The sequence below is a fragment of the Rhinolophus hipposideros genome (assembly GCF_964194185.1).
Source record: "Rhinolophus hipposideros genome assembly, chromosome: 10".
Lineage (NCBI taxonomy): Eukaryota > Metazoa > Chordata > Mammalia > Chiroptera > Rhinolophidae > Rhinolophus > Rhinolophus hipposideros.
This window is the reverse complement of record NC_138056.1, coordinates 39,959,398-39,986,673: the sequence shown is the minus strand read 5'-3', so window position 1 is coordinate 39,986,673 and position 27,276 is coordinate 39,959,398. Positions and strand designations below refer to the sequence as shown.

General features: G+C 33.7%; 1 protein-coding gene across 3 annotated transcripts in view; it reads left to right on the top strand.

Annotated features, from left to right (window-relative positions):
• The window catches only part of USP47 (ubiquitin specific peptidase 47), a 100,553-nt gene that overhangs the window by 28,571 nt on the left and 44,706 nt on the right, over positions 1–27,276 (top strand). For 2 of the 3 annotated variants that reach the window (XM_081064431.1, XM_081064433.1), the window contains exons 2-9: positions 840–899; positions 6,665–6,868; positions 10,122–10,235; positions 11,779–11,917; positions 14,066–14,162; positions 18,704–18,849; positions 19,374–19,453; positions 21,525–21,674. In XM_081064431.1, the coding sequence (XP_080920557.1) occupies positions 840–899; positions 6,665–6,868; positions 10,122–10,235; positions 11,779–11,917; positions 14,066–14,162; positions 18,704–18,849; positions 19,374–19,453; positions 21,525–21,674 (990 nt within the window). The remainder of the gene's footprint in view (positions 1–839; positions 900–6,664; positions 6,869–10,121; positions 10,236–11,778; positions 11,918–14,065; positions 14,163–18,703; positions 18,850–19,373; positions 19,454–21,524; positions 21,675–27,276) is intronic. The other variant, XM_081064432.1, reaches the window with a different exon arrangement.

The window sequence follows — 27,276 nt, the reverse complement described above, 5'->3', positions numbered from 1 at the left end:
CAGTAGTAGGGGATAATGTTAAGCAGCCTTACTTTACGAATATCTATTATGTGAAAAACAGAAATTTATAAACTGGCAAAGTCAGGGATATCTTGATTTCCGTGCAGAGTTCCTTTAATGGACTCAAAATACTCTGTGACTTAGAGAAAGACAGACACTCTATGATCTAACTCTATGGTCTAACTAAAAAAAAAGAATGAACTCATAGAAAGAGAAAACAAGTATGTCGTTGCTAGGGGTAGAGAGTGGGAGTGATGGAAATGGGTCAAGGTGGTCAAAAGGTACACACTTCTAGTTATAAGATAAGTAAGTCCTGGGGATGGAATGTACAGCGTGGTGGCTAAAGTTAACAATTCTATATGTCGCGAAATTTCCCATCACTATGTGAGATGATGGATGTCAACTAAACTTACTGTGGTAATCATTTTATAACATACACATGTATCTAGTAATTATGTCACACACCTTAAACTAATACAAGTTATACGTCAATTATATCTCGGTAAAACTGGGAACAAATATTGTGACTTAGAACATTTGATTTATATATAGTTCTTAAGCTACCACTCTTTGTTAACTATATGGTTAATATTATATATTAAAATATGTTAATATTATTCTTTATAGCACCCATTTTCAGTAACCTTAAAAGTAATGGAAGCCTAAGATAAAAATTACAAATGTAATTTATGAAGAAAATTCTAGATGGTATAATACTTTAATGAATACATATTTTACTTGCAAAAATTTCTTTAGGTTAATCGTTCTTAATTTCACTGTCTTACCTATTTATTTTAAAGAAATAATTTGTAATTCATTTTGTTCTCTGTATACCATAGGATGTATTTTGGAGATGCAGACAAAATATCTTTGATGAAATGAAGAAGAAATTTTTACAGGTTAGACTGCTGATGTAATTGCTTTAGTGTGGTAATCAGCAGAGCAAGTAACAGCATGTTAGTATTTTTATTTAATAACAAGGCATGTGTTAAGTTTTGTGCTTGTTTGACTTTTATTTCTACCCAATTTTAATAATAAGAAAGTCACATTAAATGAATTTGTCTGATATTCCCTTGTTTTTAACAAGTAATTGAGGGAGAAAATTGAAATCAAAACCATAGAACTCTTTGTTTTGACTTTTGGGTATATTGTCTATTTTTTTTTTTTTTACAGATATGCTATTTTCAGAAATAGTAATAGCCCTGGGTTTAAATCATGTAATAATTTACACAGTCAAAACCCAGAAATATTATTTGAAGAATTAAGTAAAACTCTTACCTTCCTGGAAGCCTGTGTACAGTACAAACGTAAACTTTCCTGTGATGTAACACCCCATTCTTACCTTTAACGCTTCATTTCCTTAGGTCCATTTAGCTCTAAGATTTTTTTGCCCCATCGCTTTTCCTTTAATCTCTTCTGTTCTCTCCAAGTGATCTGTGGCAAGAAACCACTTAGAAAAAGATCATATAACATCAGAGTTTGCTGGGGTAGTTGGAATGGAGTGGAAGGAGGATCTTAAAAATATATATTTTTTTTTAAATGTAAGTTAGGGTCCCCATCACTACCTCTGGAATTGTCACTTATTAAAGTAAAAATGCTCAGTCTGAATAAGCCCAATAAATTTAATAAATTTCAATTAGCAAGGGTATTCACACTGTCAATTCTCTTGTTTAATATATGGCAGTATATTAAACATGAACTGTGGATGTCCAGAAGGGTAATGTGTTAAGGCCTGATTTCTTAGCTTGTAGCAGCTCCTGTATCAAGAAGTAGATAAAAATGGATTTACGTGTGTATGTGTATTTTTAAGTTTGCGACCGTAATACTATTCTTTGTAATAACATTGAAAGGAAGAAAGTCTTGAAAGTGGGTTGACTATTAAATTTAGAAATAAAGAGGTCCCTTCGTAATGTTCAAGGATTCTTTATTTTTTTCCTCTAAGAAAAAAAATCTGCATCTTGATAACTTTGAATTTTATTTGATATTGTTGTTTTCTACACGTTAATATGTATCTTGTCAGTTATAAAACTTGTTTTCTGTTTTTTAATAAGAAATACCTGGGAAGTATTTTTTTATGAAACAAAAATTATGATGTCAACTTCAGAGAACTCAGATTTGAAGTTAGAACTAATGAGGAATGCCAAGGAAAGGAGCCAGAACGACTTGAGAGGCAAACAAACGTGCCTTCAGCAGGCTCTGAGATTTCTTAGACAGATATGTGTCAAAAATTTTAGATGTTCCTAGCAGCAAGCTTATCTTTGGAAGAAAAATGTTTTCAATGTTTTTATCCCAGTATATTTTACCTTTTATAAATAATAGTATGGTTTTATTGTTTTTTACTTTGTTTTTTTAGGGATTCTTTCTTCAGACTTTGCTAGGAGATCTAGTTTTGTTTCTGCAGTGAGCATAGACAGAGACAGAACGCTTTTCTTAACATACAGTGTTAATGTAACTGTCGACCTTTCCCTTTCCCTTACTCTCACACGTATAATAATGCGATGAGTTGTCCATAAAATAAGCAATTTTAATTTTATGCTCTATACCTTTTTTGTACTTGGCTAGATATTCTGTGTAGAATATTTTGTGCCCCTCTAATAGCCTGCCTAAGATATATTAAATGTTTTCCCTAGTGAACATGCTTTAGATCTTCCTAAAACTTTGTACTTGTTTTCTCTTACCTGTTTTCTTTTATTCATGGTAGAACTCTTTTGACTCAAAAATTGTGCTCCCTTCCCTAAATTACATTGTATCCTCAGATATCACACCCTAATGTTGGGGGTAGTTACTTAAATGGACACCCTACCCCTCAACCCCCTAACACCACCACCGTCCCCACATCCTTCCCACCTAGAGCTTGCATGTGCTTAACTGTATTTAGGTGCATTTTTATCTATTGCTGTGGTTCAGCCTAGCCCAACATTTAGTGGCTTCAACAACTAGTTTATTTGTTCACAATTCTGTGGGATTGGTTTTTGACAAAGGCTCAGCTGGTCAGGTTTTTTGCTTCACCGGTGTCATCTGGGATGATTGCTTGACTCTCTTTGGCTGGTGGCTGGCTTTAGATGGAATGTGCAAGGCTTTTCCCACGTGTCAGGCACTTTGGTGGTGCTGCACTAAGTGGCCACTTGCTCGTGTGTGGCTTGTTAGGGCTTCCTCACAGCGTGGTGGTCCAAGGGTAACTGAATTTCTTTTCTGGTGGCTGGGTTCTAAGAGGAAATGTTCCAAGAGGTGCAAAAGCAGAAGCTGCTAATCTTTTAAGGGCCTGCGTTAAATCACACAGCATTGCTTCTGTCATTTTCTGTCGGTCCTGGCTGGTGACAGGACCCGCCCGGATTCATGGGAACAGGAACAAGGAAGAGGGCAGCAAAGCATGTGTGCCGTCTTTTAGCTCTCCTCAGGGTGGTACTGCTGTTTCTTTGGGGCGTAAGTAGGATCGATCTGCTGTAGAGCTCCAAAGAAACTAAGAACAAAGATAGCTATCTTATTTTCCCAGTTCTGAGAAACACCTTTATACTTTTAAATGTTTTGGAAATCTGCATGTTTAATACTGTGTTCTTCCCGAAAAGAAAACCGGGTCTTATATTAATTTTTGCTTCAAAAGATGCATTAGGGCTTATGTTCAGAGGATGTCATCCTGAAAAATCATGCTAGGGCTTATTTTCCAGTTAGATCTTACTTTCAGGGAAACATGGTATAATATTGTAAAATATTTTTTCTTTTGAAAAGCAATTATAAAATAATTGGTACCTTATTGATGATATAGTTGAAAAAAATTTTTTCCTTATCATTTCCCAAATTGGATGGTGGGGGGTTGGGAGGAGAGACTTCACCTCAATGAATTAGTGTTAGCAATAATGATATCAAAAATTTAGATGCAGTCCATGGATGACAACCACTTATTAGATTAAATGAGAAATAAAGAATGGGCTAGAAGGTTGGGTATAAAGTCATATGATTTACAAGTGGCTGTCTTAGAACTTTAAAGAAGAGAAGAGCTTTTTTGTTTGTTTGTTTGTTTGTTTGTTTCAATTATCCTAGCATTGAATTCAAGAGTAAAATGGGATTGGCCCCAAAATTTTGCTTATAGGAATTTTAAGGAAACAGAAAAGTACATAAAGTTTTATGGAGGTTTCATCATAGAATAAAGTCTATCCTAAGAGTCAGTAAACTAGAATTGATGGAGCAAATTATTATTAATCCATGTAATAAAATACTATTCAACTGTTAAAATGATGAGTTAAAAATATTTGACAGAGGATTACATTATATATTTATATAAGTAAAGAAGTCAGTTCCAGTATAGCATGTATATTCTAACCTAATGTTTGTGTTTAAAAAGCGTGCATGTATATGTCTGTGTGTGTATACCAAAATTTTTGTTATCTTTGTGTTAATGGGATTACAGGTGACTTTCCCTTTTCCCTTTATACTATTCCTATTTTTAAAAAAAATTATTTACATGCAATGCACAGAAAAGAAAGCGATTGTCATTAAAAACAATAAAAGGCAATAATAGTGTTAAATTTTGTGTTCAGTATATTTAAGTGTTCAGATGAGAGTCAATTGGGGATAATTTCCCCACATTTTTGGGTGGAAGATGAGGAGGCTAGAGTGCCTGTAGCTTGTGCTCAGGTATTTAGGGGAAGAACTAGGAACTGTTAATGTCTGGCCATCTGATGTTGCCATGTCACCATTCTTAGGTAGACTGCCTCGTCAGCACTTCTGATTTCCGAATTCTTAGGTAGGGTCATCTTCTTTGGATGATCAGTTCCAACCTATCTGAAACTTTAAAAATCTGGCCATGATAGTATTTTATACCTGGAAAACTTGAACCTACCTCTGAAGTATACTATTGAAACTATAAAAGTGAATCTTTTGTAGTTGAAATTCAGATTGCTCACTCTTTTATTGTAAATCAGAATTTTTATAAAGGTCCACTTCATATTTCTCAGTTTGGGATTAAAATGTGTAAAACAATTCATTACATGTTCAATATGACACCCTAAGTTTATAGGTAAAGCTTTTTTTCCTTTCTGACAAGTAGAATAGTAATGCTCTTTTTTGTTATTCTGTTTATTTTATAGAAATGTATTATTTTCATTTTTAAATGGGTTATTGTTAGTAATTAAGTATTTTGATTTGTCTGAAATATAGTTTTAAACATTATACTTCTCTTACACCAGATTATTTCTGTTCTAAACTAATTGGATTAAACTTAATTTAAATAATCTCATGCAAAACGAAAATTATATGTAGCAGAAACAAATTATGATTGTATTTTTACCCCTTAAACAAGCAGACCAACCTTGTGGCTATTCTGTCTTCAGTACTAGTAAATGATTATGATTATTCTTAATGAAAAATGGATAATATAGAAGGAACAAAAGGTTGAGGCTGATACTGGAAAAAAGAGGAAAAGAAATAAATTCTTGTATACAGCAGTAGTTCATATTTCCAAAAAACCTATTATGGGGATGGTGAGGGGTACCCCAGTTAAATGACTGCTGCACTTGACTTTGATGGAAAGTAAAAAATTACATAATCAGAATTGCATATTAAAATAACTATTCTGGATTGAAGGAAGATAACATTGGAAGAAGTTAAACTTCTTAGGATTGCTATAATCTTGGTGTAAGATTTTGATTGCTGCAGGCAGGAGTAAGAGAAAAGGGAAATTCAGAAGGTAGAAATGATAAAATTTTGTGATGGTGAGGTGAAGGTGAAGGAGAGAGGGAAGATGACCAGCTCTTCGGTTTCAGCAGTTTGTGGCTGATGGTACTATTCAATGAGAGTTGAGCATTACAGGACAAGGAGGGAAAGAGCTTCTTCCGTTAGGTAGTATCTGCTGCATCCTCTTACTTCCCCTGTGGAAAGTGGAAAAGAAAAGCAGTGTCCTTCAACATCCTGAGGGAGAGCATAGCTTCTTTGAGAAAGTGTCCTTTAAAATTTTTTTGTCTTGATAATTACAAAGTTATGCACTCGACGAAAAAGAAGGAGAATTTGTGACCCTGATTCCCTTCTACATTGGTAATTGAAGTTTTTGTTTTGTTTTGTTTTTTTCCCTTGTTTTTCCTTCCCCCTCTGCTGGCTGATCTGTTTGGATGAACTTGTCAGCTCCCAATACATCAATAATGGGCTTTTTGGACATTGATCTCTGGGTATAGCAGCATATAGGTCTGGAGGCCTACTTTCCTAGGTCCCTTAGTTATGGATTTCACAATCTTAGTCTTCACTCTATTTCTATACAGTTCTCTTTCTGTTGCTTCTGGAGACCCAGACATGCTTGATTTGACTGTGCTAGCAAGGTAATGACACATTTTTAAGGAGCAGATTTTGTCATTTTCAACTGAAAATTGCTCACGTATACTTTCTTCATTGACCATTCTTGTTGACCATTGATTTACAACCTTAAAAGGTGAAAGCAAGTTTCCACAAGAATGCCTGTTGATTTTTAAGTATGCTCCAGTTTTTCCAAAACAAACAAATGTGGTGCTTTGTGTGTTTGGCATATCCACTAGAGTGTTTTTCAGAATAACAACACAGTAATACTGACACAAAATAAATAATATTTTGTGGGATTCTTTTTACATTTAATCATAGAAAATATGGCTAATTATAGTTATTTTCCAGTAAAGATAAATAATATATGTATTTTTAATTTCAGATAGAAAATGCTGCTGAAGAACCTCGAGTCTTATGTATAATACAAGATACTACTAATTCAAAGACAGTGAATGAACGGATCACTTTAAATTTACCAGCTTCTACTCCACTCAGAAAGCTCTTTGAAGATGTGGCCAACAAAGTAGGCTACATAAATGGAACCTTTGATTTGGTGTGGGGAAATGGAATCAATACTGCTGATATGGTAAAACCTTAAAGCATCTTCTGTTAAGCTGCTAACAATGTTATAGTCATTATTATTGTTTTTATTAATGAGTATATTAAGTGCTAGAACTCTTTGCAAAACTGTAATGTTACGATCCTATGTGCACCTCAATAATTGCATCCTTCTTTATCCCTTTGCCTTCATTCTGGATTCTATATTTGCTTATCAGCTTTCTTCTTCAGTTTTTTGTTCATGTATGATGACTATTATAATACTGCATCAACTACAGAAAGATTTCCAGTACAACATGATGTTCATCTTGTTTTTAAATGAAAAGTACATTTAAAATTATATGTATTTTATGATCGGATTTTTGGAAAAGAAGAAAAAAATGTATATAGAAAGAAACAGGAGTGGGAGAATATACACCCCATTGTTAACAGAGATTAATGTACCAGATAGAGTGGTAGGCTCTTGATCAGGGAGTATGGTCCCATGACTTCTCCTTCAAGGGTCTTACAGTCCAGTTGTAGAGAAAGATGTAGCAACAAGTAATTACACTAATATGTTTTAAGTAATATATTATAAATTTTCCATGAATGCAAACAGGAGGCATTGATCAGTTTTGCATGAGAGAGTTGTAAAGGAGACTGTTGAGTTGGCTGTATCTGCACTATTAGAGTAGTATTCTAAATAGTTTTTTGTTGTTTCCTGTCTCTCAGTCCAAATTCACCCTGCATACTACTATTAGAATTATCTTCAGTCATCTTAAATCATAGTACTTGTGTCACCTTCCAGTTCAGAAACCTTCAATGCTCATTGCCCACCATTAGTTATCCGATTCCCTCGGTTAGCAGTCAAGACAAGCTACAATTGGTCCTTTGAGTCTTTGTCATCTTAACGCCCACATACTGGACTAATGTATTTTATGAAAACAAATTTCCATTCTTTTGCATATCCACATTTTTGTTTATGTTTCCTCTCTTGACGCTCTTAAAGTTTTCCAGGAAAATGCCTCTCATGGCAAATGAAATTGAATGTGTGTCCCTATGGTATTTAGGAGAGCATAGTTTTGACTGGCTCCATAGAAGAATCAAAGATGTTTGATATTGCCTGATTTGCCTTTAAAATTCATATTTTGCTTTCTATTCCATAATATATCTGTTTTTTAAAAATATAAAACCAGTGTTTTAAGTTAGTCAACTTTTCCCTCTGAAATTGATCAGTGAAATTAGTAATACAACAAGATATACAAAGAGAAACAATATTTAATCTGAAACTTTGAATACTCCCTGTTATGTCACCATATAACTTCTAGTGTTGCCTCTTTTTCAGTTTAAAGGCTAGTACTGTCATACTACAAAGGCTAGTACTGTCATACTACAAAGGCTCCATACTGTCATATATGTCTACCCAAGTCTTATTTATCTTTTCAGAAGCCTTACTTGAGGTTTCCTCATGCAACTTTAAAAGTAATCTCTTTTCTCCTTGCCCTCCTATTGCACTCTCTCCTCTGCTATGCTACTTACCATAGTCTCCTTTTATTATAATTGTTACTCATTTGTATCTTTCCATTTGGTAGAATGTAAGTATTTTGATATCTGGGACCTCATAGTATCAATTTTGTATCCTCTATAGGTATTCTCTCTAGATACTCAAAAAGTGTTTATTAAATTAACATCTATAGTAGCTTCAAGTAGCTGTATGTCAAGATTACCCATTTCTCTTTCTTCAGTTATGACTGGTTTTAAGTACTCTATTTCTGTATTTTTATTTGCCTACTGTACATTTCTATAGGTATTCTCTTTCACCGGCTTACTGCACAGTGCTGCATTTATGCGTATGCTTCTCTGAAAACCTAGCCCATTTAGCTACCAACCACCTTGCACACATAGACACATTTATTGAGGTAGAGCCCCTATGTATTCAGGCTATAGCATCTAATCTTTCATGTCCTGCCAGAGAACGCAAGGGACCCAAAGATACTGTTCCTCTTTCCATGTGGCTTCTCTTAGACCCAGGTTTTCTATGTCCTGTTTTTCTCATGGATTTCTGAGCCAAAGATTAGAAACAGATATATAGTTTGTTATTTTATTTACTTAACACTTACGAGGTGCCTTGTATTCTTCTGATACTAAGCTCTATACAAATACCTTATTTAATCCGTATAACTCCTCTGTAAGATAGATGCTATTACAGCCACATGTTATAGCTCATATTATAGATGAGGAAACTGACTCATGGGGAGTCAGTAACTTCAACTTGCCCAAAGTCACACAAATAGCAAGTGGCAAAATCACTTAAGTTAATTTTTTGTCCTTCATACCTATACTTTTATAGAATGTTAATTTCCTAAAAAATAAAGGTATATCTATAAAATAAATACTTCTAAAGAGCCATTCTTCATCTTTAAAACATTGAAAATATCGCTCAATGTAACAAAAACATTTTAAAAGAAAAGAATAAGGTTTTCATCCCATCCTGCATTGTTTTCAACAATGGACTGGAGTATGGGTGAGTAGGGTTTAGAGCATACAGAGCTCCTAGAGTGAGCTAGGAGTGAGTATATCAAACACAACTAGAGTGAGTATATCAAAATGGCAGCTGGAGTTCAAATTGCCCTAACAGATAGAAGAGTTATGTAAAGACTAAATATCTTTGGTGTTTGATTTTCCAAGGAGTGATTACTTTCATCATCCTGGGCTCTTTTGGATCCTGGCAGTGGACTTAAAATAGGTAACATTTAGTAGGACAGGTTTTTCCTTAAGGTGTCTTCCTAAAAGTGCCCATTTTGTTATATTACATAATTATTTTGGTTGGGTTGTTTAGTGTTGCTTATCTGGGAATTCTCAATATATTCATAAATAAAAACATGTTTTTAATTTTTAGTTATATAAAATTATCTTTAATTTTCCTGGAAGTCCATTAAATATTGTACTGTATACATTTTAGAGAACACAGAACCATAAATGTTTATAATTCCTTTTTTGTGTGGTACTTAACATTATTTCTTAACCTTTACCTTTTCTCTTTTCAGTTTTTTAGATGTTGGGGAATAGGAATATCTGGGATACCTGTCAGTATATGCCCCATCACTGGGCTTAGCCATCTCATTACACGAGTGGATGAGTTAATTGCAAGTCTAGATTAACAGAATTTACCAGAATCTTTGTTTAAAAAAAATACCGTTTGAGCTCAATTATTGTAGATAGGTGTCCATTTGCATATACTCGTTTTATTTTATTATTACAATTAATGTTTTTCATAACCTGAGATATTTTTATGCCCATAGGCTCCACTGGATCATACCAGTGACAAGTCTCTGCTTGATGCTAATTTTGAGCCAGGAAAGAAGAACTTTCTGCATTTGACAGATAAAGATGGTGAACAGCCTCAAATACTACTGGTAAGCTATTTAGAAATCTCTGTATTCATAATTTTTGTGCACTGTCAACTACTACTTGGAAGCGATTTTCCAAATGAAGGAGGAGAGATGTGTTTTGTAATTTATGTATGGTAAATTATTTTTCTATTTTATATTGAATTTGTCGCAAGTGTATATGTTTACCTGGTTACACTGTTTGTGTATATAGTCTGTTGCCATGCTGGGAACACGGGTTGCCATCTTTAAAACCACCACAACAGGGATGGGATGGGTCTAGGATAAGTTAAATTGTCAAAAAGATCTCCTACTGTGTTTCAGTGGCCTTTCCTTTGGCTAAGTATTAGCTTGGTTGCTGTAAGTCTTTGGCAGTTTGACCAAAGTTTTTTTTTTTGTTTTTGTTTTTGGTTTTTTTTTTTTTTTTTTTTTTTTTGTATTTTGGGGGAGGGACAGACCCTCAGAATTCTCTACTCTGCCATTTGCTCTCCTCTTTCTCCTTACTGTCTTTTTGGGAATGACTAGTTTGTTAGTTATATGATCTATTTCTATTCTTTTAGTGTTTATACAAATTTCATATTTCCAAGGCTTTCCAGTCTGATCAAGTGGCCTTAGAGATCATCTAATTCAGTAACTCCCAATTTGAAGGGCATTCCTTAAAAAAGACTGAGAAAACCTGGCCTGATTTGACCTTGCTATTTTTATGGACTGAGGAAAAGAAGGGTCAGAAGACTCATGGGCTTTTTCAGAACCCTACTCTTCAGTGAAACTTACCTTAGGAAAAGTTATTTTGATGCTTTTCATTTAGAAGTCTATCGTGAATTAATTAGAATGCCTCTTTGGATAGTAGGTAATAATTAAACACAGGGCATTCATACTGTAATATCAGACAATAGCAGAATATGCTCTCTGATGTTCCTTAATCTCATTTATTTTTATGACGTGAAGATTTTAATTAGTCTGACATTGAACTTAGCTATTAATTTAGGAACCTCTAAATTCACAATTTGGGAATTCATGTTTTAAAATATAGAGTAATTATTCTTCAGCTCTGTCTTAATTGTTTGTGCTGATTTTATATCCCTTAATCCTTTTCCACATTTTTCTCATTAATAGGAGGTTTCTTATTGGAGACAATAGGAAACTATCTGTTTAATCCAACACTTACTGAGTATCCTCTGCCTGCCAGGCCTACTTGGCAAGGAGGATAGAAAACTGAGTGATGCTAGACTGTGTCATCAGGGAGTTCACAATGGTGCTTTTGATTCGTTAGTACCAAAAATCTCCTTTTCTCTTGTAAACAATATTTGAAAGAGAATTAAGGAAGATTGAGAATATAAGAACTTTGGAAGGAGACATGAGCACCTTTCTAAAATGTTTTATAACAGACATCTTTCAAACCTTCCTACAGGAAATGGTGAGGGAGGGTGTACACTCCTTTCAGTGTCTTGGTAGTAACCGTAACAGCAATGCCTCACCTTTTTCCCATTGCCTCAGCAATTAGTGTATCTTTTTTTGTTATTTCAGCAACATTTGCCATTCAGTAAATATTGGTTATGCTGCATTTTAGGAGGATTCCAGTGTTGGGGATGACAGTGTCCATGACAGATTTATCGGTCCACTTCCAAGAGAAGGTTCTGTGGGCTCCACCAGTGATTACGTCAGCCAGACCTACTCCTATTCATCTATTTTGAGTAAATCGGAAACTGGTAAGATTTGTTGTTGTATTTTCATGAAATATAGGGCATTAAACCCAGAGTAATATTAGTGATCTCAAGCCTAATCCCCTCATTTTATGGATTAGAAAACTGAGTTATAACACGAATGTGGTTTCCCTTTTCCTCAACCCATTGTTTTTACTGTATTGTTACTGTCACTATTTAATAATAAAGAAAAAATATTGATTATTGTATTTTGAAGGCTTTTCTTTTTGGTAATTTTCTATTTTGAATTAATCCTAAAATTTTGATGTTGACTTCTTTGAAAAGGAATGTCTCTGTTATATATTTTTGGATTAGAATAGACTATGGGGGTTACTTTCATTTTGAAGCGGATAGTTAGGGTTCTTTTATTAGACCTACTGCGTTATCTTTTAGTTTAATCTAATCATATGTTTGAAATTAATCATGTAATTAAAAAGTTCCTGTTAACTTTTTTCCAAACATGATTAAAGCTAGAGTTTTTATTTTTTTTAATTTATTGAGCTAGTGAAATTGCTTTATTTTTGCAAAGGTTTATTCATTTATATAGGATTGGGAAATTCCAGGCAGCCTCAGCTGAGAAGGTGTAGAACAACCTGCTTATATGAACTAAGAATTAAATAACGAACTAAGAATTAAATAATGCTTTTCATTAATAATCAGTCCAGATATCATACAAGTTTGAGTTACTTGCCAGTCTTATGCACTTCCCCTTCATGTATACTTGCTGCTATGCTAAGTAGTAGGCTAGAGAAATCTGATTGACACCCTGCCCTCACAGTCTGATGGGGAAGATTTATAAGTAAATCGGTAATTACAGAGCAATGAGGTAGTCTCTGATACGAGTTAAGGACAGGGTGCTATAGAAAACAGTGCAGATTGGGAGTAGTTAGAAATTGGAGCAGTTTATAATTATAAAACAATGTAGAGTAAAATACATAAACACAGTGTTCTTAAAATAAAGATGAAAGCCATTAGAAGTCAAAGCTTGAACCTTAGTCCATTGTGAAAAGTGATTAGCCACTTGGTCTCTTAGAATCGTACAGGTGCAGATAGTGTGCATTCTGTTCCTCCTTTTTACAACTAAGATTCATCATGCACATTCGTATTTTGGTCCTTTCATCACCTTCTTTAGCAATATAGTTATCCACGGAGCCTGTTTCTTAAGACATTTTTTATAATTGTTGGGAAATTTGAAAAGTATTTTGATCCTCTTCAGTGACCATCTTCAGCATCTTTTGATAAAAGATTTAAGTGTGTTTTGAGACAACCAAGTCATTCAATATTAAGTAGGAGTATACACGTTCGTTAATCAATGTGTTTACCATATTTTGCTTAAGTAATGAGGGTATAACTAAAAGGATGAGATTTTTTGTGTGTGTGTGTGTGTGTGTGTGTGTATGTGAAACTGGGCCTGAAGTCTACTTCAAAAGAGAAGTTCCAAAAATGTTCTCAGAAATGGTGACCATATCCATTAGATATATATATAGCAAAGTACTTTTAATCATTTACTTAAATTTGAAGTTCATGTAAGTTTCTTCTTTCCCTCTTCGCCCTCCCTCTCTCTGTTCTTCCCTACTTCCATCTCTGACTTCATACTTTATAGCCACTTGTAGCATAGCTTGCTGATTTATAGAATCGCATACTTTATAGCTTGTTAAAATAGAGGAAGTCATTCTGAGTTTTCATATATGAGTTTATCTCAGATGTTATTAATTCTTCATTGAAATTGGTTTATAGGGCCTCATGACAGAGATAACTGCTTCACTTCAGTCTTCCTACATTGGGTGTATGTGATAGTTAAAGTGGATATGTTTATATTTTTCCGTTTTAATCCACAACTTTTAGATTTGGGGAACAAAGATTTTTACGTCAATTAAATGTTTCTCTTAAAATTTTATTAAATGCTGTGTAATATCCACATGTATATCTGGACATATATAACAAGATAACCTACTTTTTCTGAGAAGCAAGGTTTACATAATGCACATATGAGAAAAGGAATCTTTCTTACTTGCTGTTGAAAAAAATGGAAATTATTTCCAACTCAGTAACCTTAACCTCTGTTTTTACTGTGTATTAAAATCTTATTAAGTTATTATTTGTTATTTTTAATATAAATGCTGATTTATGTTTATTTGTGCTTTCTTTTTAAAGGATATGTGGGATTAGTAAACCAAGCAATGACTTGCTATTTGAATAGCCTTTTGCAAACACTATTTATGACTCCTGAATTTAGGAATGCATTATATAAGTAAGTACTTAAAAAATTCTAAAAATAAAACTGATTTAAGAATGAAAATATAGTTTTTTACTAATAAAATCTAATTTATCTTCTTACAGTTATTTGTGTAGTTTGGGGCATTTCTCACTTCATGAGACACACCTTCTTGAATAGTATTATAAGAAAAGGATTGTTATGAGAGATTGGCATATAAAAACTTTTGGGGAGAGAGAATCAGAAATGCATAGACAGCAAAGGATAAAATTGATATGATTTACATTTGGGATAAATTATTGTATATAGACTTCCCTTTCTTATAGTATTAACTCCTTTATGAAGAAATATGTTACCTGCTTTTTGAGATATTCCAAATGTGTAAACCACTTCTCATTTCCCTCCACTTCTCAATTTAAGAAACAAAAGTTATTTTTAAACTTGCAAACTTTGTTTCTAAGTAATATATAATGCAACTGTTTGGTGTTTTGTGTATGTGTATATGTGTGTGTTTCTAAAAGACTATATAGATCAGATACATGCTCTATGAAGGAAGTCCATATTTAAATAAACTCTAAAGTCAGGCATTTTTATGAGTATCAATCATACATTTACACTTGATCTTAGCCAAAAGGCTAAGATCTTTAAGTTATACATAACTTTTATTTTTTAAGACATTTTTAAAGTACAAATAAACTGATTTCTTTTTTGTGTTACTTTTGAGTAACATCCTTGAAATTACTATAAATATGTATTTAAAGTATTTTTGGAACTTTTAATATTGATTGTATTATTCACGCAACATTATATTACCATTCCATTCATATGCAAGCTCATTATCTGAATTTACTTATAAAAGTTGACATGTTTTTCATTTGGCAAGTATTTCTTACCCAATAGTGTTCTATGCTAGGCACTTGGTGGATAGGGATGGAGTTAGAAAAACGGTCTTTGTTATTGGGTTAGTTACGAACTTCTTCACAATAGCAACATGTATATGTATGAAATACAGAGGGTGCCAAAAGAATGCATACACATTTTAAGAAAGGAAAAAAAGGTATTAAAATTGTAATACTCAATATATACCGATAACAAAAGATGGATACAAGTCATGTGTGTACATTTTTTTGGTACCCTCAATAGTTTAAATAACATTTAAGGACAGCTAAATGCTGCAATTGTTTAGGGAAAAAGGAGATTAATGAAATTTGAAGAAGGGGCTCAGCATAGAAAGTAGAATTTGAGATCGTAGAGCTAGGTATGGTTTGCCCCCTTGAGAAGAAAGAGTATTGCAGGTAGGAGGACTTTCAAGAGCAAAAATGAGTAAGAGTCAGTGCTACCTGAATGCTGGGTATTATTAGTTTGTATCAGATGCAGTACTGAGCACTTTACATATAGACTCATTTAACTTTTATGGCAACTGTATGAATGCGGCGATGTTATTATCCACATTTTACAAAGGAGGTAACTGAAGGCACAGAGAGGTTAAGTACTTTGCCAGCGACCGTCTTGCTAGAAGTAGCACACCCAGTAGATACCATAATCCATTTCCCTATTCTGCCTGTATTGTAGCTGATGCCAATAAGTACAGTATGTCCCAGGGCCCTCCAGGAAATCAGCAAAACTGGAGTTTTTGTCAGAGTACTAGAAGTTGAGGTTAATAGATGGAGTCTAGAGCCTGCCCTCAAAGCTAGAACAAACTGTGTAGTCTAGGGTGATATACCTATTTTGGCGAGTAGTACAGAGAAGCTGAGGTCCCAGGAGTTTGATTAACTGTGAGTTTTGATCCCTGAAAGTGGTCTGTAAATTTATGACACTGTGGAGGAGACTAAGCATAGGCAGGACTACTCATTCAGCAAACATATCAGATATTTACTGTATGCGAAGCACTCTTTTAGGCACAGAGATTACAGTAGTGAATAAGACAAAGTCCCTCCCTTAGGACTTCCATAGGTCAGCTTATGTAAATGAGTTCATTTCACATAGTCATACCCTGTTTCCCCAAAAATAAGACCTAGACAGACAATCAGCTCTCGTGCATCTTTTGGAGCAAAAATTAATATAAGACCAGGTATTATATTATTATATTATATTATATTATATTATATTATGTTATATTATATTATGTTATATTAAAGATCTGGTCTTATAGTAAAATAAAACTGGGTCTTATATTAATTTTTACTCCAAAAGACGCATTAGAACTGATTGTCTGGCTAGGTCTTATTTTGGGTGAAACACGGTATATGCAATGAAGAAAACAAAGCAAGGCAATGTGGAAAGAGTAATTGTCAGGAGTTCGGGTAGTTAATCCAGGAGGGCCTCTCTGAGGAACTACCAAGTGAAAAGACTTCACAGAAACCAGTCCTGTGAAGATCTGGGGGAAGAGCATTCTAGGCAGACAGAACTGCAAGTGCAAAGGCCTCTGATGAAAAAGAAATCCACTGTGACTATAGCCCAGTGAGAGGAGGGGAGGTAAGACATACCGTTAAGAGGAAGGCTAGATGCCTTGGGGATTGTGAAAAGAGGGACATTTATTGCAAGTTGGGAAGCAAAGCCTGAGAGTCTAATGTTGTTTCATAGTGTAGAGCTAAGGAAGGGATGACTTGTTAAAAAGCCTGAGCCTCACTGGACTACAGACAGAATAAGCACTTAGCATGAAAGGATAGGGTTCTATTTGTTTATTTTCTCCACTTGTTATATGATAGCCAACAGGGACTCTACCACTTTAAGATGTGGAGGCATGTAAGTGATCTGTTGTTTTAGGAAAGTTTATATAATGCAGCCGTGCAGAATTGATTTGAAAGATAGGCAACCTTGGAGGAATCTTATTAAACCAGGCATGGATAATTGAGCGTCAGAATGGAGATGATGGCTGTGGTTATTATATTTCAGATTGAAAACTGATACAGTTTAGTGACAAATTTTATTTAGGAGTAAAGGAAAGGGAAGAATCAAATATGCCACCAAAGTTTCTAATTTAGGTGACTGGAGTAACAACAAGTATCAGCTTGATTTTAAAACCTTTTAAAGTATTTGCACTAGAACTGAAGGGCAGGTGAGAATTCAGTTATTATAGTAATTCCTCCCCACCAGTGAATTTCCCTGGCAGGAAATTTAAGCATTCTGTATTTTTGACTTCACTGCTTCTTTACAGCTACTGGGAGGAATTTAAATCCCATAACGTCAATTTAAAATCCCTTCTGTTGAGAAAAGTAAGAATAAAAGAGGGCTAGAGATTGAATATAGAAGGGCAGAAGGTTAAAGCAGATGTTAGGTAATGAGTAGAAGTGTTTGCAGGGAAGCTTTGAGAAGAAAAAAGTGAAATGTATTTCACTGACATCTGCAAGGCAGAAGGGAGCTTCGGTGTGTAAAAAAAGGGACAGGATCACAGAGCTGCAACTTCTAAGCCCTAAAATAAGAAAAGGATTGAACACTTTAACAGAGGGCCATGCTAAAAGAAAAAAATGAAAGACGTTTAATAGATTTGTAAATTGCAGTATTGGAAAATGAATGTTCCAGCCTCTTTTTGAAACTAAACAGGTTCTTGTAAGGAAGTGGAAAGTAATAATCTTATTGCCAACTTAAGAAAGTGAGAATCATTAGTATTATCCTTATTTAATATTTTGTCTTTAGCATTTTATTGTATATAAATTATTTTAAGGACTTTTGTAAGTACATTACAAACTTTAGTCCCCTGATCTTATTTTTTCCATGAGATCTTAAGTTCTTTGGTTAAGAATTTGTTTGTTATGAGACAGACCCTGTAGTTAGGACTAGACTAATGTTTATCATAAGTTTGTGAGGTGAAAAAATTTTATCTGGATTATTTTATTTACTTATATTCTCATTTTAACACATTTTATTATGCACAATTTAAAACATATTGTGAAATAGTAGAACACATTTCTATGTACCCATCGTCCAGCTTTGAATATTGTCAGCTCATGATCAGTCTTTTTTACTGATAATCCTTTACTCTGATTTTTTTGGAAGTACACCCCTATTATATTATCTGTAAAATTTATCTCAGGTCAGTGCTAAGATTTACCTGATTACCTTATAATTTTTTTAAACAATCTTCAAACCAGGATCCAGACAAGATCCATGCATTGAAATTGATTCATAAGACAATCTATTTAAAATATTTTTAATCCCCTTTCACCTTTTTTCTCCCTTGTAATTCAGTCCTTGAAAAAAAAATATATAGATTGAAAACTGAGGTTATTTGTGCTGTAGTTTTCAACAATTTGGATTTTGATTGTTGAATGCCACTGTGTCATTTAATATTGTTCTATTCCCTGTATTTTTTGTGAATCAATAATTAGGACAAAAGTCTTGATCAGATTCAAGTTTGACGATTACTTTTAAATGTGCTTTGTCTTTCATTCATGTTGTTTTCTTATGCCTTTTCTTGTTAAAGTCTAAATTCTTCTGAATTATGAATTGGAGAAAAACTAATGTTTCATTAGACATTAATAGCTTCAGTTAATATCCAAACTGTATAACCCCTGCCGCGTAAGATCTTACATTGTTATGATGTTAGTAAGTAATTTTCAATAATTTCATTTCAATAGGTGGGAATTTGAAGAATCTGAAGAAGATCCAGTGACAAGTATCCCATACCAACTGCAAAGGCTTTTTGTTTTGTTACAGACCAGCAAAAAAAGAGCAATTGAAACCACAGATGTTACAAGGAGCTTTGGATGGGATAGTAGTGAGGGTACTAATTCTCTTGTAATAATAAGTATTTCTAATATTCAAAGGAATTCTAGGAGATCATATTATAAGCAAATAACACAAATTAACTTAATTTTACATTAAACATTTTTATTGCTTTTTGGTGGGATTTAAAAATAACTTACTTTTAAAATTTAAGCTCTGAGGGGTAAATTTTTGATCAATTAAACATTGTTTATAAAATACATTTGGTAATACTCTATTTGTATATAGTTAAACTAAAATTTTTCAATTTGTTGTCTTAGATTTTCTTAACTCTACAGTGAAAAAATAACAAAAATAGCAGATACTATAGAACCATAAAGCATGTTCTTTATAAAATGCTGAAATCTCTTTTTTTCCTTGTGATTGCCTTTTCATAACTGTAGTGTTTTGTGTTCTTTTTACATTTATCATTATGTCTGTAGACTTTTCCATGCTTCTGACAAATTTGCTTTTAAACAACAAATTAACATTTTACTTCACTAAATTTACTGCTATTTTTAATTAAATTTTATCTTAAAATAGCTTGGCAGCAGCATGATGTACAAGAACTATGCAGAGTCATGTTTGATGCTTTGGAACAGAAATGGAAACAAACAGAACAGGTAATTCATCACTCCCAAGTTGAGAGGAGTGTTTTCTAATACATCATTTATTACCTTAAAGTGGCTTTTATTCTATTGTAATGTTTTAACTTGGTCATAGGTCAGTTGTTAAGTACTAAATGGAGAGTCGAAAGTACTAGGTTCTCACTTGGCCATTTACTGAGTCATAAAAATCCTAATTAAAACACCATAGACCTCAGTTTTCTCATCTTTAAAATAAGGAAGTTGGGCTCTATTATCTAGATGGTCTCTTTTTAGCTAAGGACTATATAATACATATTGAAAACTACAAACACATTCATATATGCATGCGTGTAGGTGCATGCGTGTGCGTACATGTTTGGGTGAGATGATTTTTGAACATTATTTTCAGATATTTACTAAGTATCTGTTTTATAATCTGTAACACATTATAAAGCATATTCATCAAGCATTGCATCTTCATTTTGGCCATATGCTTTTGATATTCAGGATCCTTGTTAATCTGACCTTATTCTTCTTATCCAATGGAAAGAAAAGCAGGTTTGAAGATGGGAGAACATTCGATATATCATTGGAATTATGAATGGGGCTCAGGACTCAGAACAGAGAATTTGTACTAGGTGTAGTGATTGAGGATCATAGGGATAAAAAAGGGGAAGAATCAGGAAGATAGCCTGGAGAGTCTACAGTCTGATTGGAATGATTATGATGGCTTGGACCAGAGTTTTTCAAACGGTAGATTGTGATCCATTTGTGGATTATGAAATCAGTTTAGTGAATCTACACCATCACTTTTAAAAAAATGGAATAGAATAGAAAAATAGAAGAGAGCATCACAAAAGTAAGGGTAAGAATTGAATTGTGCAACTTTTGTTAGTTATATTACTTGGTTTCAATGAAAATTATTTTCTTTTTGTGGGTTACTATCAACACTGTTTCAAAAACACTGGATTGAACCACTTAGAAATGCCCTCCCACGTGCAGAAGACAAAACCAACTATGATTGGGGCAGGTGAATGAAGAAGGCTTTATTAAATAAATAGTATTGGAGTAAAAATGATCGTAGATCCTAGTTTGAAGGTTTATAAATCCTAGACATTTGAAGAGATTTCAGAAGTTTACCTCTTCAACACTTTCTTCTTGTCTGTTCTTAAGAGATACTGAAAAAAATTTGTACGTTTATTTAGTGATCTGGTGGTTTGTCTCATGGTCCTATGGGATTGTATTTTAGACATTTTATGTAGATGGTATTAGGGGGCTGTTTCTTCCTCATAGGTCTGAAGGTACCCTTCCTCTTGTTACATCCGTCTGTGGGTCAACACTTCACTAAGGTCAGCCGGGGCATTCCTACTGAGTTCCAAGGTTTGGGTACAAGACTCTTGAGGCAAGACATTCACGTGGAGGCTGCTTACTTAGGGAGTTATGTACTTTCTTTGGACCAGAACAGCCCCAGTTGGCTCAGTGTGGGGAGTAGGTGAGAGATCCGTTCTTTTAGGTGAAGATATTTTGAGGGAGATAGAGTTTAATATATATATTTTTAATTTCTACACATTTAAAAAAAGTTATACTGTACGCTTCTTTAAATTGTTTTATGCAGGTTACAGAAAGTTAACTTTTATTTGCACCTCGAACTAGAAGATATGATTTGAGAAATCAAAATATATTATGAAAACAGCCAGTTATTTAACTGTGTAATTATTAACATGCCTAAAATGATAGATTAGGATGTATTCACATCCTAATGAAAACATATGAGGCTTAATAGTATAATAAATTGGTAACTGATTTCAACAGAACATATTTTAATAGAGGGGTTTTTAATATATGAAAATTGAAAGAGTTAGTTTTTGGACATTGATTTTTAAATTATTGTTCATCTAATTTTATTGCTTTCTATTTGATTTTTATCAAGACTTGATTGTTTTTCAGTAGAATTTTAGACAAATCTTAAAGCTTTCTAAAATTTCCATAGTAAGAATGAATCTCCTTTTGAAACTCATTTTTAAAAGCATGAATTATTGTGTTTTCACATATTTAAAATATTATTTTTAAGGAACGCTTTTTAAAATATAAATGTTCTTATTTTTAGGCTGATCTTATAAATGAACTATATCAAGGCAAGCTGAAGGACTATGTGAGATGTCTGGAATGTGGATATGAGGGCTGGAGAATCGACACATATCTTGATATTCCATTGGTCATCCGACCTTATGGGTCCAGCCAAGCATTTGCTAGTGTGGTGTGTACCTTTGCGCTGACTGCTTGTGTATCCCTACACAGAATACATAATAGCACAGTGGTATAATCTATCGTAAGGTAAGTATCATCCTAGATACACCTTCTTGGGTTGTTAGTCATTCCTGCATTTAGACAGCAAAATCTAGAAGATTTTGACCCTTCAGTGAGTCCTAATAGTGCATGTATAACAGAGAAAGTGAATGCATATGTACTGCCTCATGGCTCAGTATTTTATTCTTTCTGATAGGTGACTGGATTATTTCACTTTATTTATTTGTTTTAACCTCTAAACAGTTGGATCTATAAATGCTATTTTTGTGACTTTTTTTCTGCATTGGAAAGTATGTTTTGTTTTAGGGACATTGTTTTGTTCCATACACTTCTAAAGTTGGAAAAATAACCTTTGATTTTATAATAAACAGAGTCCACATTTTTAAAGGAGCGTCCCTATTCAAAAATTTAAAACCATGCATTATATAAGCTTATAATTTGAAGAATCAGAGCTATATAGATTTAGTTTATTTATAGATTGAATATCTAAGTGGGAGATTATCTAAGATTTTCACATTCTTCCTGTTAAATCCATTTCTTAATTGCTTTTGGTAATTTTATTGCCTTTTATTCTTATGTATGTATGTTTACTTATACAAGAGGAGAGTCATGGAAGGAATTAAGTTGATATTTAAAATGAGAGTGTTCAGAAACATTCATTTTGAACCCATTATGAGCCAGGGGAAACTTTCAGAGCTAAGTAAGACATCTAAAAAGTGTAATTTCATCATGGTGTTGTTTTGGGTCTATTTATACTGTTAACAAGCTGATGGTGGCTTGTAGCTAAAATCAGTGTTTTTAAAGCCAGTTGGTACTTTGTCTTCTAAAGTAGTGCTGCGAGTATGGTTTATTCCTCTGGTCTCTAGGACAATGGAGTCCCTTTGCTTTTTTTCTCCTGCTTTTATATGACTATCAGAAAATAATCAGCAGGAAGTTATGGAATCAAAGTAAAAAGGTCTTTTCTGGATAATAGAAGATCAAGAATCCTTTCCTCCACTATTTTCAGTCTACTTACTGAATAGATTTGAAAGTTTTTGTTACATGCTTAATAGTACCCTCTGTACACTGCCATTCTTGGTATATGAGATTGGCCATGGTTTGAGTGGCTATTTTTGTTTTTCTTTGTTTTGTTTTTACTTTATTTTGGCAGTTAAAGGCAGAAGTAAAATACTGAAAAACCATTGAAAATTGGTTAATACTTGTCTTTCAATGACTTGTTTCTAACTTATTTTTTTAAATACTGGCATTTCTTTAGCAAAATATACTAAGGAAATATTTGGTTGTCCGATATGATATAGACTTTTTCTATTTTGTTTATGAAAGTTTTTGTTTTCTGTTTTGTTTCTATTTTTTTTTTATGAAGGACTTTACGTGTATACATTCAGTTCAGTTTTTTTACGTATTAATTGAATGTTGAGGAAGCCAGTTTTATTTGTATTGTTGTGTTGCAATGTTATATTTGCGTATTCAGCAAATATAATTGCTTACCTAAATATTTGTCATTATTTATTTACCTGCTGAATTGCCACCACTCTCTTAAGTACATTATAGACACAGCAGCGAAGCTATTTGGAGGATACTTTTGGAGAAGTAAAATCATATTTGTAAATGAAATTCTCCAAAGATAGTAATCCTCCATGGATGCAAGGATGGCGGTTGTGGTCGTGGTGGTGATGATTCAGTGGCAATGGGACGTTACAGCTATGAGGCAGTATGTGAGCAGATTCATAACACACATGCGCTAATAGGGCTTGAAGAAGGCAATTTAAAACTTCCTAGACTTTGCTGGAATCTCTTGAGGGAAATAACAGCAGGTGAAACTACCCAAGATAGGGGTTCTAAGGAGGATACTACCTTCAGAGAACTTTAGTTAGAGGTAAGTGATTTCCCATTATTTTCTGAATTCAAAACCTATGTAACCTACACATCCTAATCCACAGAAATTACCACACAGCATCTAAAATTAGTTTTATATCACTGCTTGCCATTGTGTATTTTGTTAACTGTGTATTTCATGTGTTTTCAAAAGAATTTGGTATGAATGTGGATTGTAAAAATCTAGTTAAAAGAAGTATTATGAAATCTCATTCAGGTTATCTAATATTTGGCCTTAATTTGAATTGAACTCTTTTTAAGGTTATTTTCCTACTTTTAATTTTGGATTCTGTATTTTTATCTTACTGGCTATATACACACAGAAATACAAGCACACATGAATACATACACATATATACACACATATACATACATATAGATACAACATTGATGGCTATATGTTTTGTTTATTGTATGTTCTGTTCAGTGAATCACAGTATTACAGATATGTGTATACAGTGAGGTTAATACCTCTGTTTAACTTCAAACAATTGTGAGGTTCTGTTGAAAATTGAAGTGTTTTTTTAAACCATCTGAAACATTCAGTTTCTGGAGTTTTATCTCCATGTTCAAATAAAGTACTTGAGAATAACATTTATGATTAAGATATGAATAGAATTAGCACATCCTTATGACATCTATAATCAATTTTTATGGTTGTTTTCAGCATGATTAATAGAGGACTTTTTAAAATGAGTACTAGTAATTGCCTACAATTTTTAAAGAAGCTTTTCATCATAATACTTTCCTTATTGAATTATTTTTTAGTTATAACTATATTTATTGAATTTCTGGTCTTAATTTTACCTGGCCAAGTAGGGAATCAGTATTTAAGGGCTCTTCTGCCATTCTCTCTCTCTCAGATTGAGTTCTCTGCAACACTAGTCTCCAATGGGATTTAATCGATGTTCAGGGGAAATTTATTTTTGATTAAATAAATTTGGCAAACTGTGTAACTGTAATCCTCTTTGGGAAGTTCACAGTGTATATTTTATTTTAAACGCCCTAAGGATTCCTGTAGTAGAGAAATTTATTTAACCGTATTTAACCTAGCATTGTCTTTCTCTGTGGGACATCTGTTAATATTTCAAGGGACACTTGGATTCTGAGGAACATATTTTGGAAAGCACTGAATTAGAGTAAGGTGATTTAAGGAATATTTCTAATTTGTTACATTGACATTTATATCCTTGGGATGTTGAGGGGGAGTGAGAATACTGAAATATGTTTTAATTTCCTTTTTAAATATATTTTGTTATTAATCCTAAAAAATGAATATCAGCTGAAAAATTACTTGTATTAGTCTTTTTTAAAATTTTATTCTCAATGATTTATTAGGTAATTGGAATCTTTTATTTTTACTGATTTGAGCTGTCTATATATAACCTGTCTTTCTGAATTTCATAATCAAAGAAATCTTGAATCTGCTTATTACCAAGCACATTTGAGGATGTATTATTGTAAGGAGGTAGTCCTAAATACATTCTAATGATACATAAAAATTAGAAACATAATTTTTTTGTTAATTAAGCATATTTCATAAACTAAACAGCGTTAGAGCCTTACATGTTTAACATTAAGGAAGTGCTTTTCTATTTAACAGTAAAATTTTAGACACTATGTTTTTATGGGGATCTTGTCATTTAACATATTTATTGAGTTGCCTACTCTGTGGCAGGTACTGTTGTTCTAGGCCATTTTCTATTAGGATACTTTTATTCTATTATTGGGTAAGTACATTTAAATATCTCTTTATTAGGACAAAATGTGTTCAGAAGTCTGAAATTGGGTTTAGCTGTATAGTTCCATATAGTGTCTTTGGAAAGATCAGATTATGTAAAAGACTTTTGTTCCCTAAGTAAACGTAGTTTAATGAATATATTAAAATTTTGAATGGAAAATTGTTAAATTCATAAGTATTTATGAAATCAAAAGAATTTCAAGTGTTTAGTGTACACAAGTTAATATCATAAGTCCTTCCCTAATTTAGCAGGTGATTTGGACATTCTTCTGTGTCTGGCTTAGCCATATAATTCATTTGGATGATGGAGTGGTCCAAACTTGCCCAAATTTATAAGCATCACATAAAGAAAAATCTCTTCCACATAAATTCCAGGAATTTGTGAGGTTGAACATAGTGGGAAGCAGTTTAAAAAGTGGGGACTTCTGCTTTCAGGAAGATGGAGTAGCTGTACATTGTCTTATTCCGCCCGCTAAAACTGAAAATCTTGAAATAAGTATAAAATAAACATGAGAAAGAAGATTCTGAAAGGCATAAAGACTAGGGACCTCAGGATTCAAGGAATGACGTGGGGTGAGTTCCTCAGGTTTTCTCTTTGCCTAATATATCCCAAACTTGGAATGGAAGAAGCCTGGAAACAGTAACAGGCACAGATTAAAGAGCCTGCTCGCTCTAATCAAAAGACCAAGAAAGGGACAGCCTAGCAAGACAGAAAACTTTTATGTAATAACTGCTCTGTTCTATCCGAACACTGCAGAAAGACTATGGCCGCTGCCCCAACCTGTGCCAGCCAAAACTGAATGGGGATCCTAAACTTCCACCCTTCCCAAGTTATAACAAAGTTCTCCAACCCCCCCCCCCACCACCACCACCACCATGGTGGTTTCAGAGAAGGCTGAGTAAGGAGCCAGGAGTATCATCTCTGCTGGGCAGTAATGAACCTCCCACTGCCATTCTCCTGTTCCTCTGTTTCAGTGTAATTAGAGACCACATGAGAAGCCTGGCCTTCCACTCTGACAGTAAGCAGGCACTTCTTTCTCTCTCCACTGGAGTAATGCAAAGTGGAGAGTCGGGGCTTTCATCACCTCCCGGTGGTAAGGAGCCTAGCCCCCTCCCACCTGTCAGTGGAGGTGTCAGTGGAGGCCACAGGGGGGGCAGTAATGAGCCACTCCTGCTCCTCACCGCCAAGGTAATATTACCTGAGGCCTACAGAGCAGCCAGAATCCCTACCCTTGCCCAGCACTAATGAGGAAACCCTCTCTACCTCAGGTGTCAACAGAGGCAAAGTGGGAAATCTGGACTTCTGTCCGCCAGTAATGAGGCAGAGCCCTTTTCCTCAGCTGGAGCAGTGTCAAAGGAACCAGCTAAACCAGAAGATTTAAATAGGGTCTAGAATCTCATAACATAATACCCCAAATGTCCAGGTTTCAATTTAAAAAAATCACTCTACATAATAAGAACTAGGAAAATCTCATTTTGAATGAAAGAAGAGACAATCAATAGAAACAAACACTGAAACAAGTTAGAATTATCTGACAAATATTTTAAAACAGACATCATATAAATATTTCAGTGTGAGATCTCAAACCCACTTGAAACATAAAGAACTAGAAAGTCGGAGGGAAGAAATAGCAGATATAAAGAAAAATGAAATGGGAATTCAGAACTGAAAAATACAATAACCAAAAAACAAAAAATAAAAAAACTCAATGGATAGGCTCAACAGCAGAATGGTAAAGACAGAGGAAAGAATCAGTGAACTAACTTGAAGATAGGACAATAGAAATTGCCTGATCCAAATAGAGAGAAAATAGAGTGGAAAAAAAAAAATGTTCCTCAAGACATATGGGACTGTAACAAAAGATCGAACATTTCTGTCGTTTGGAGTCCTGGAAGGAGAGGAAAAAAAAAAAAAAAAGGCAGGGCTGAAAATAAT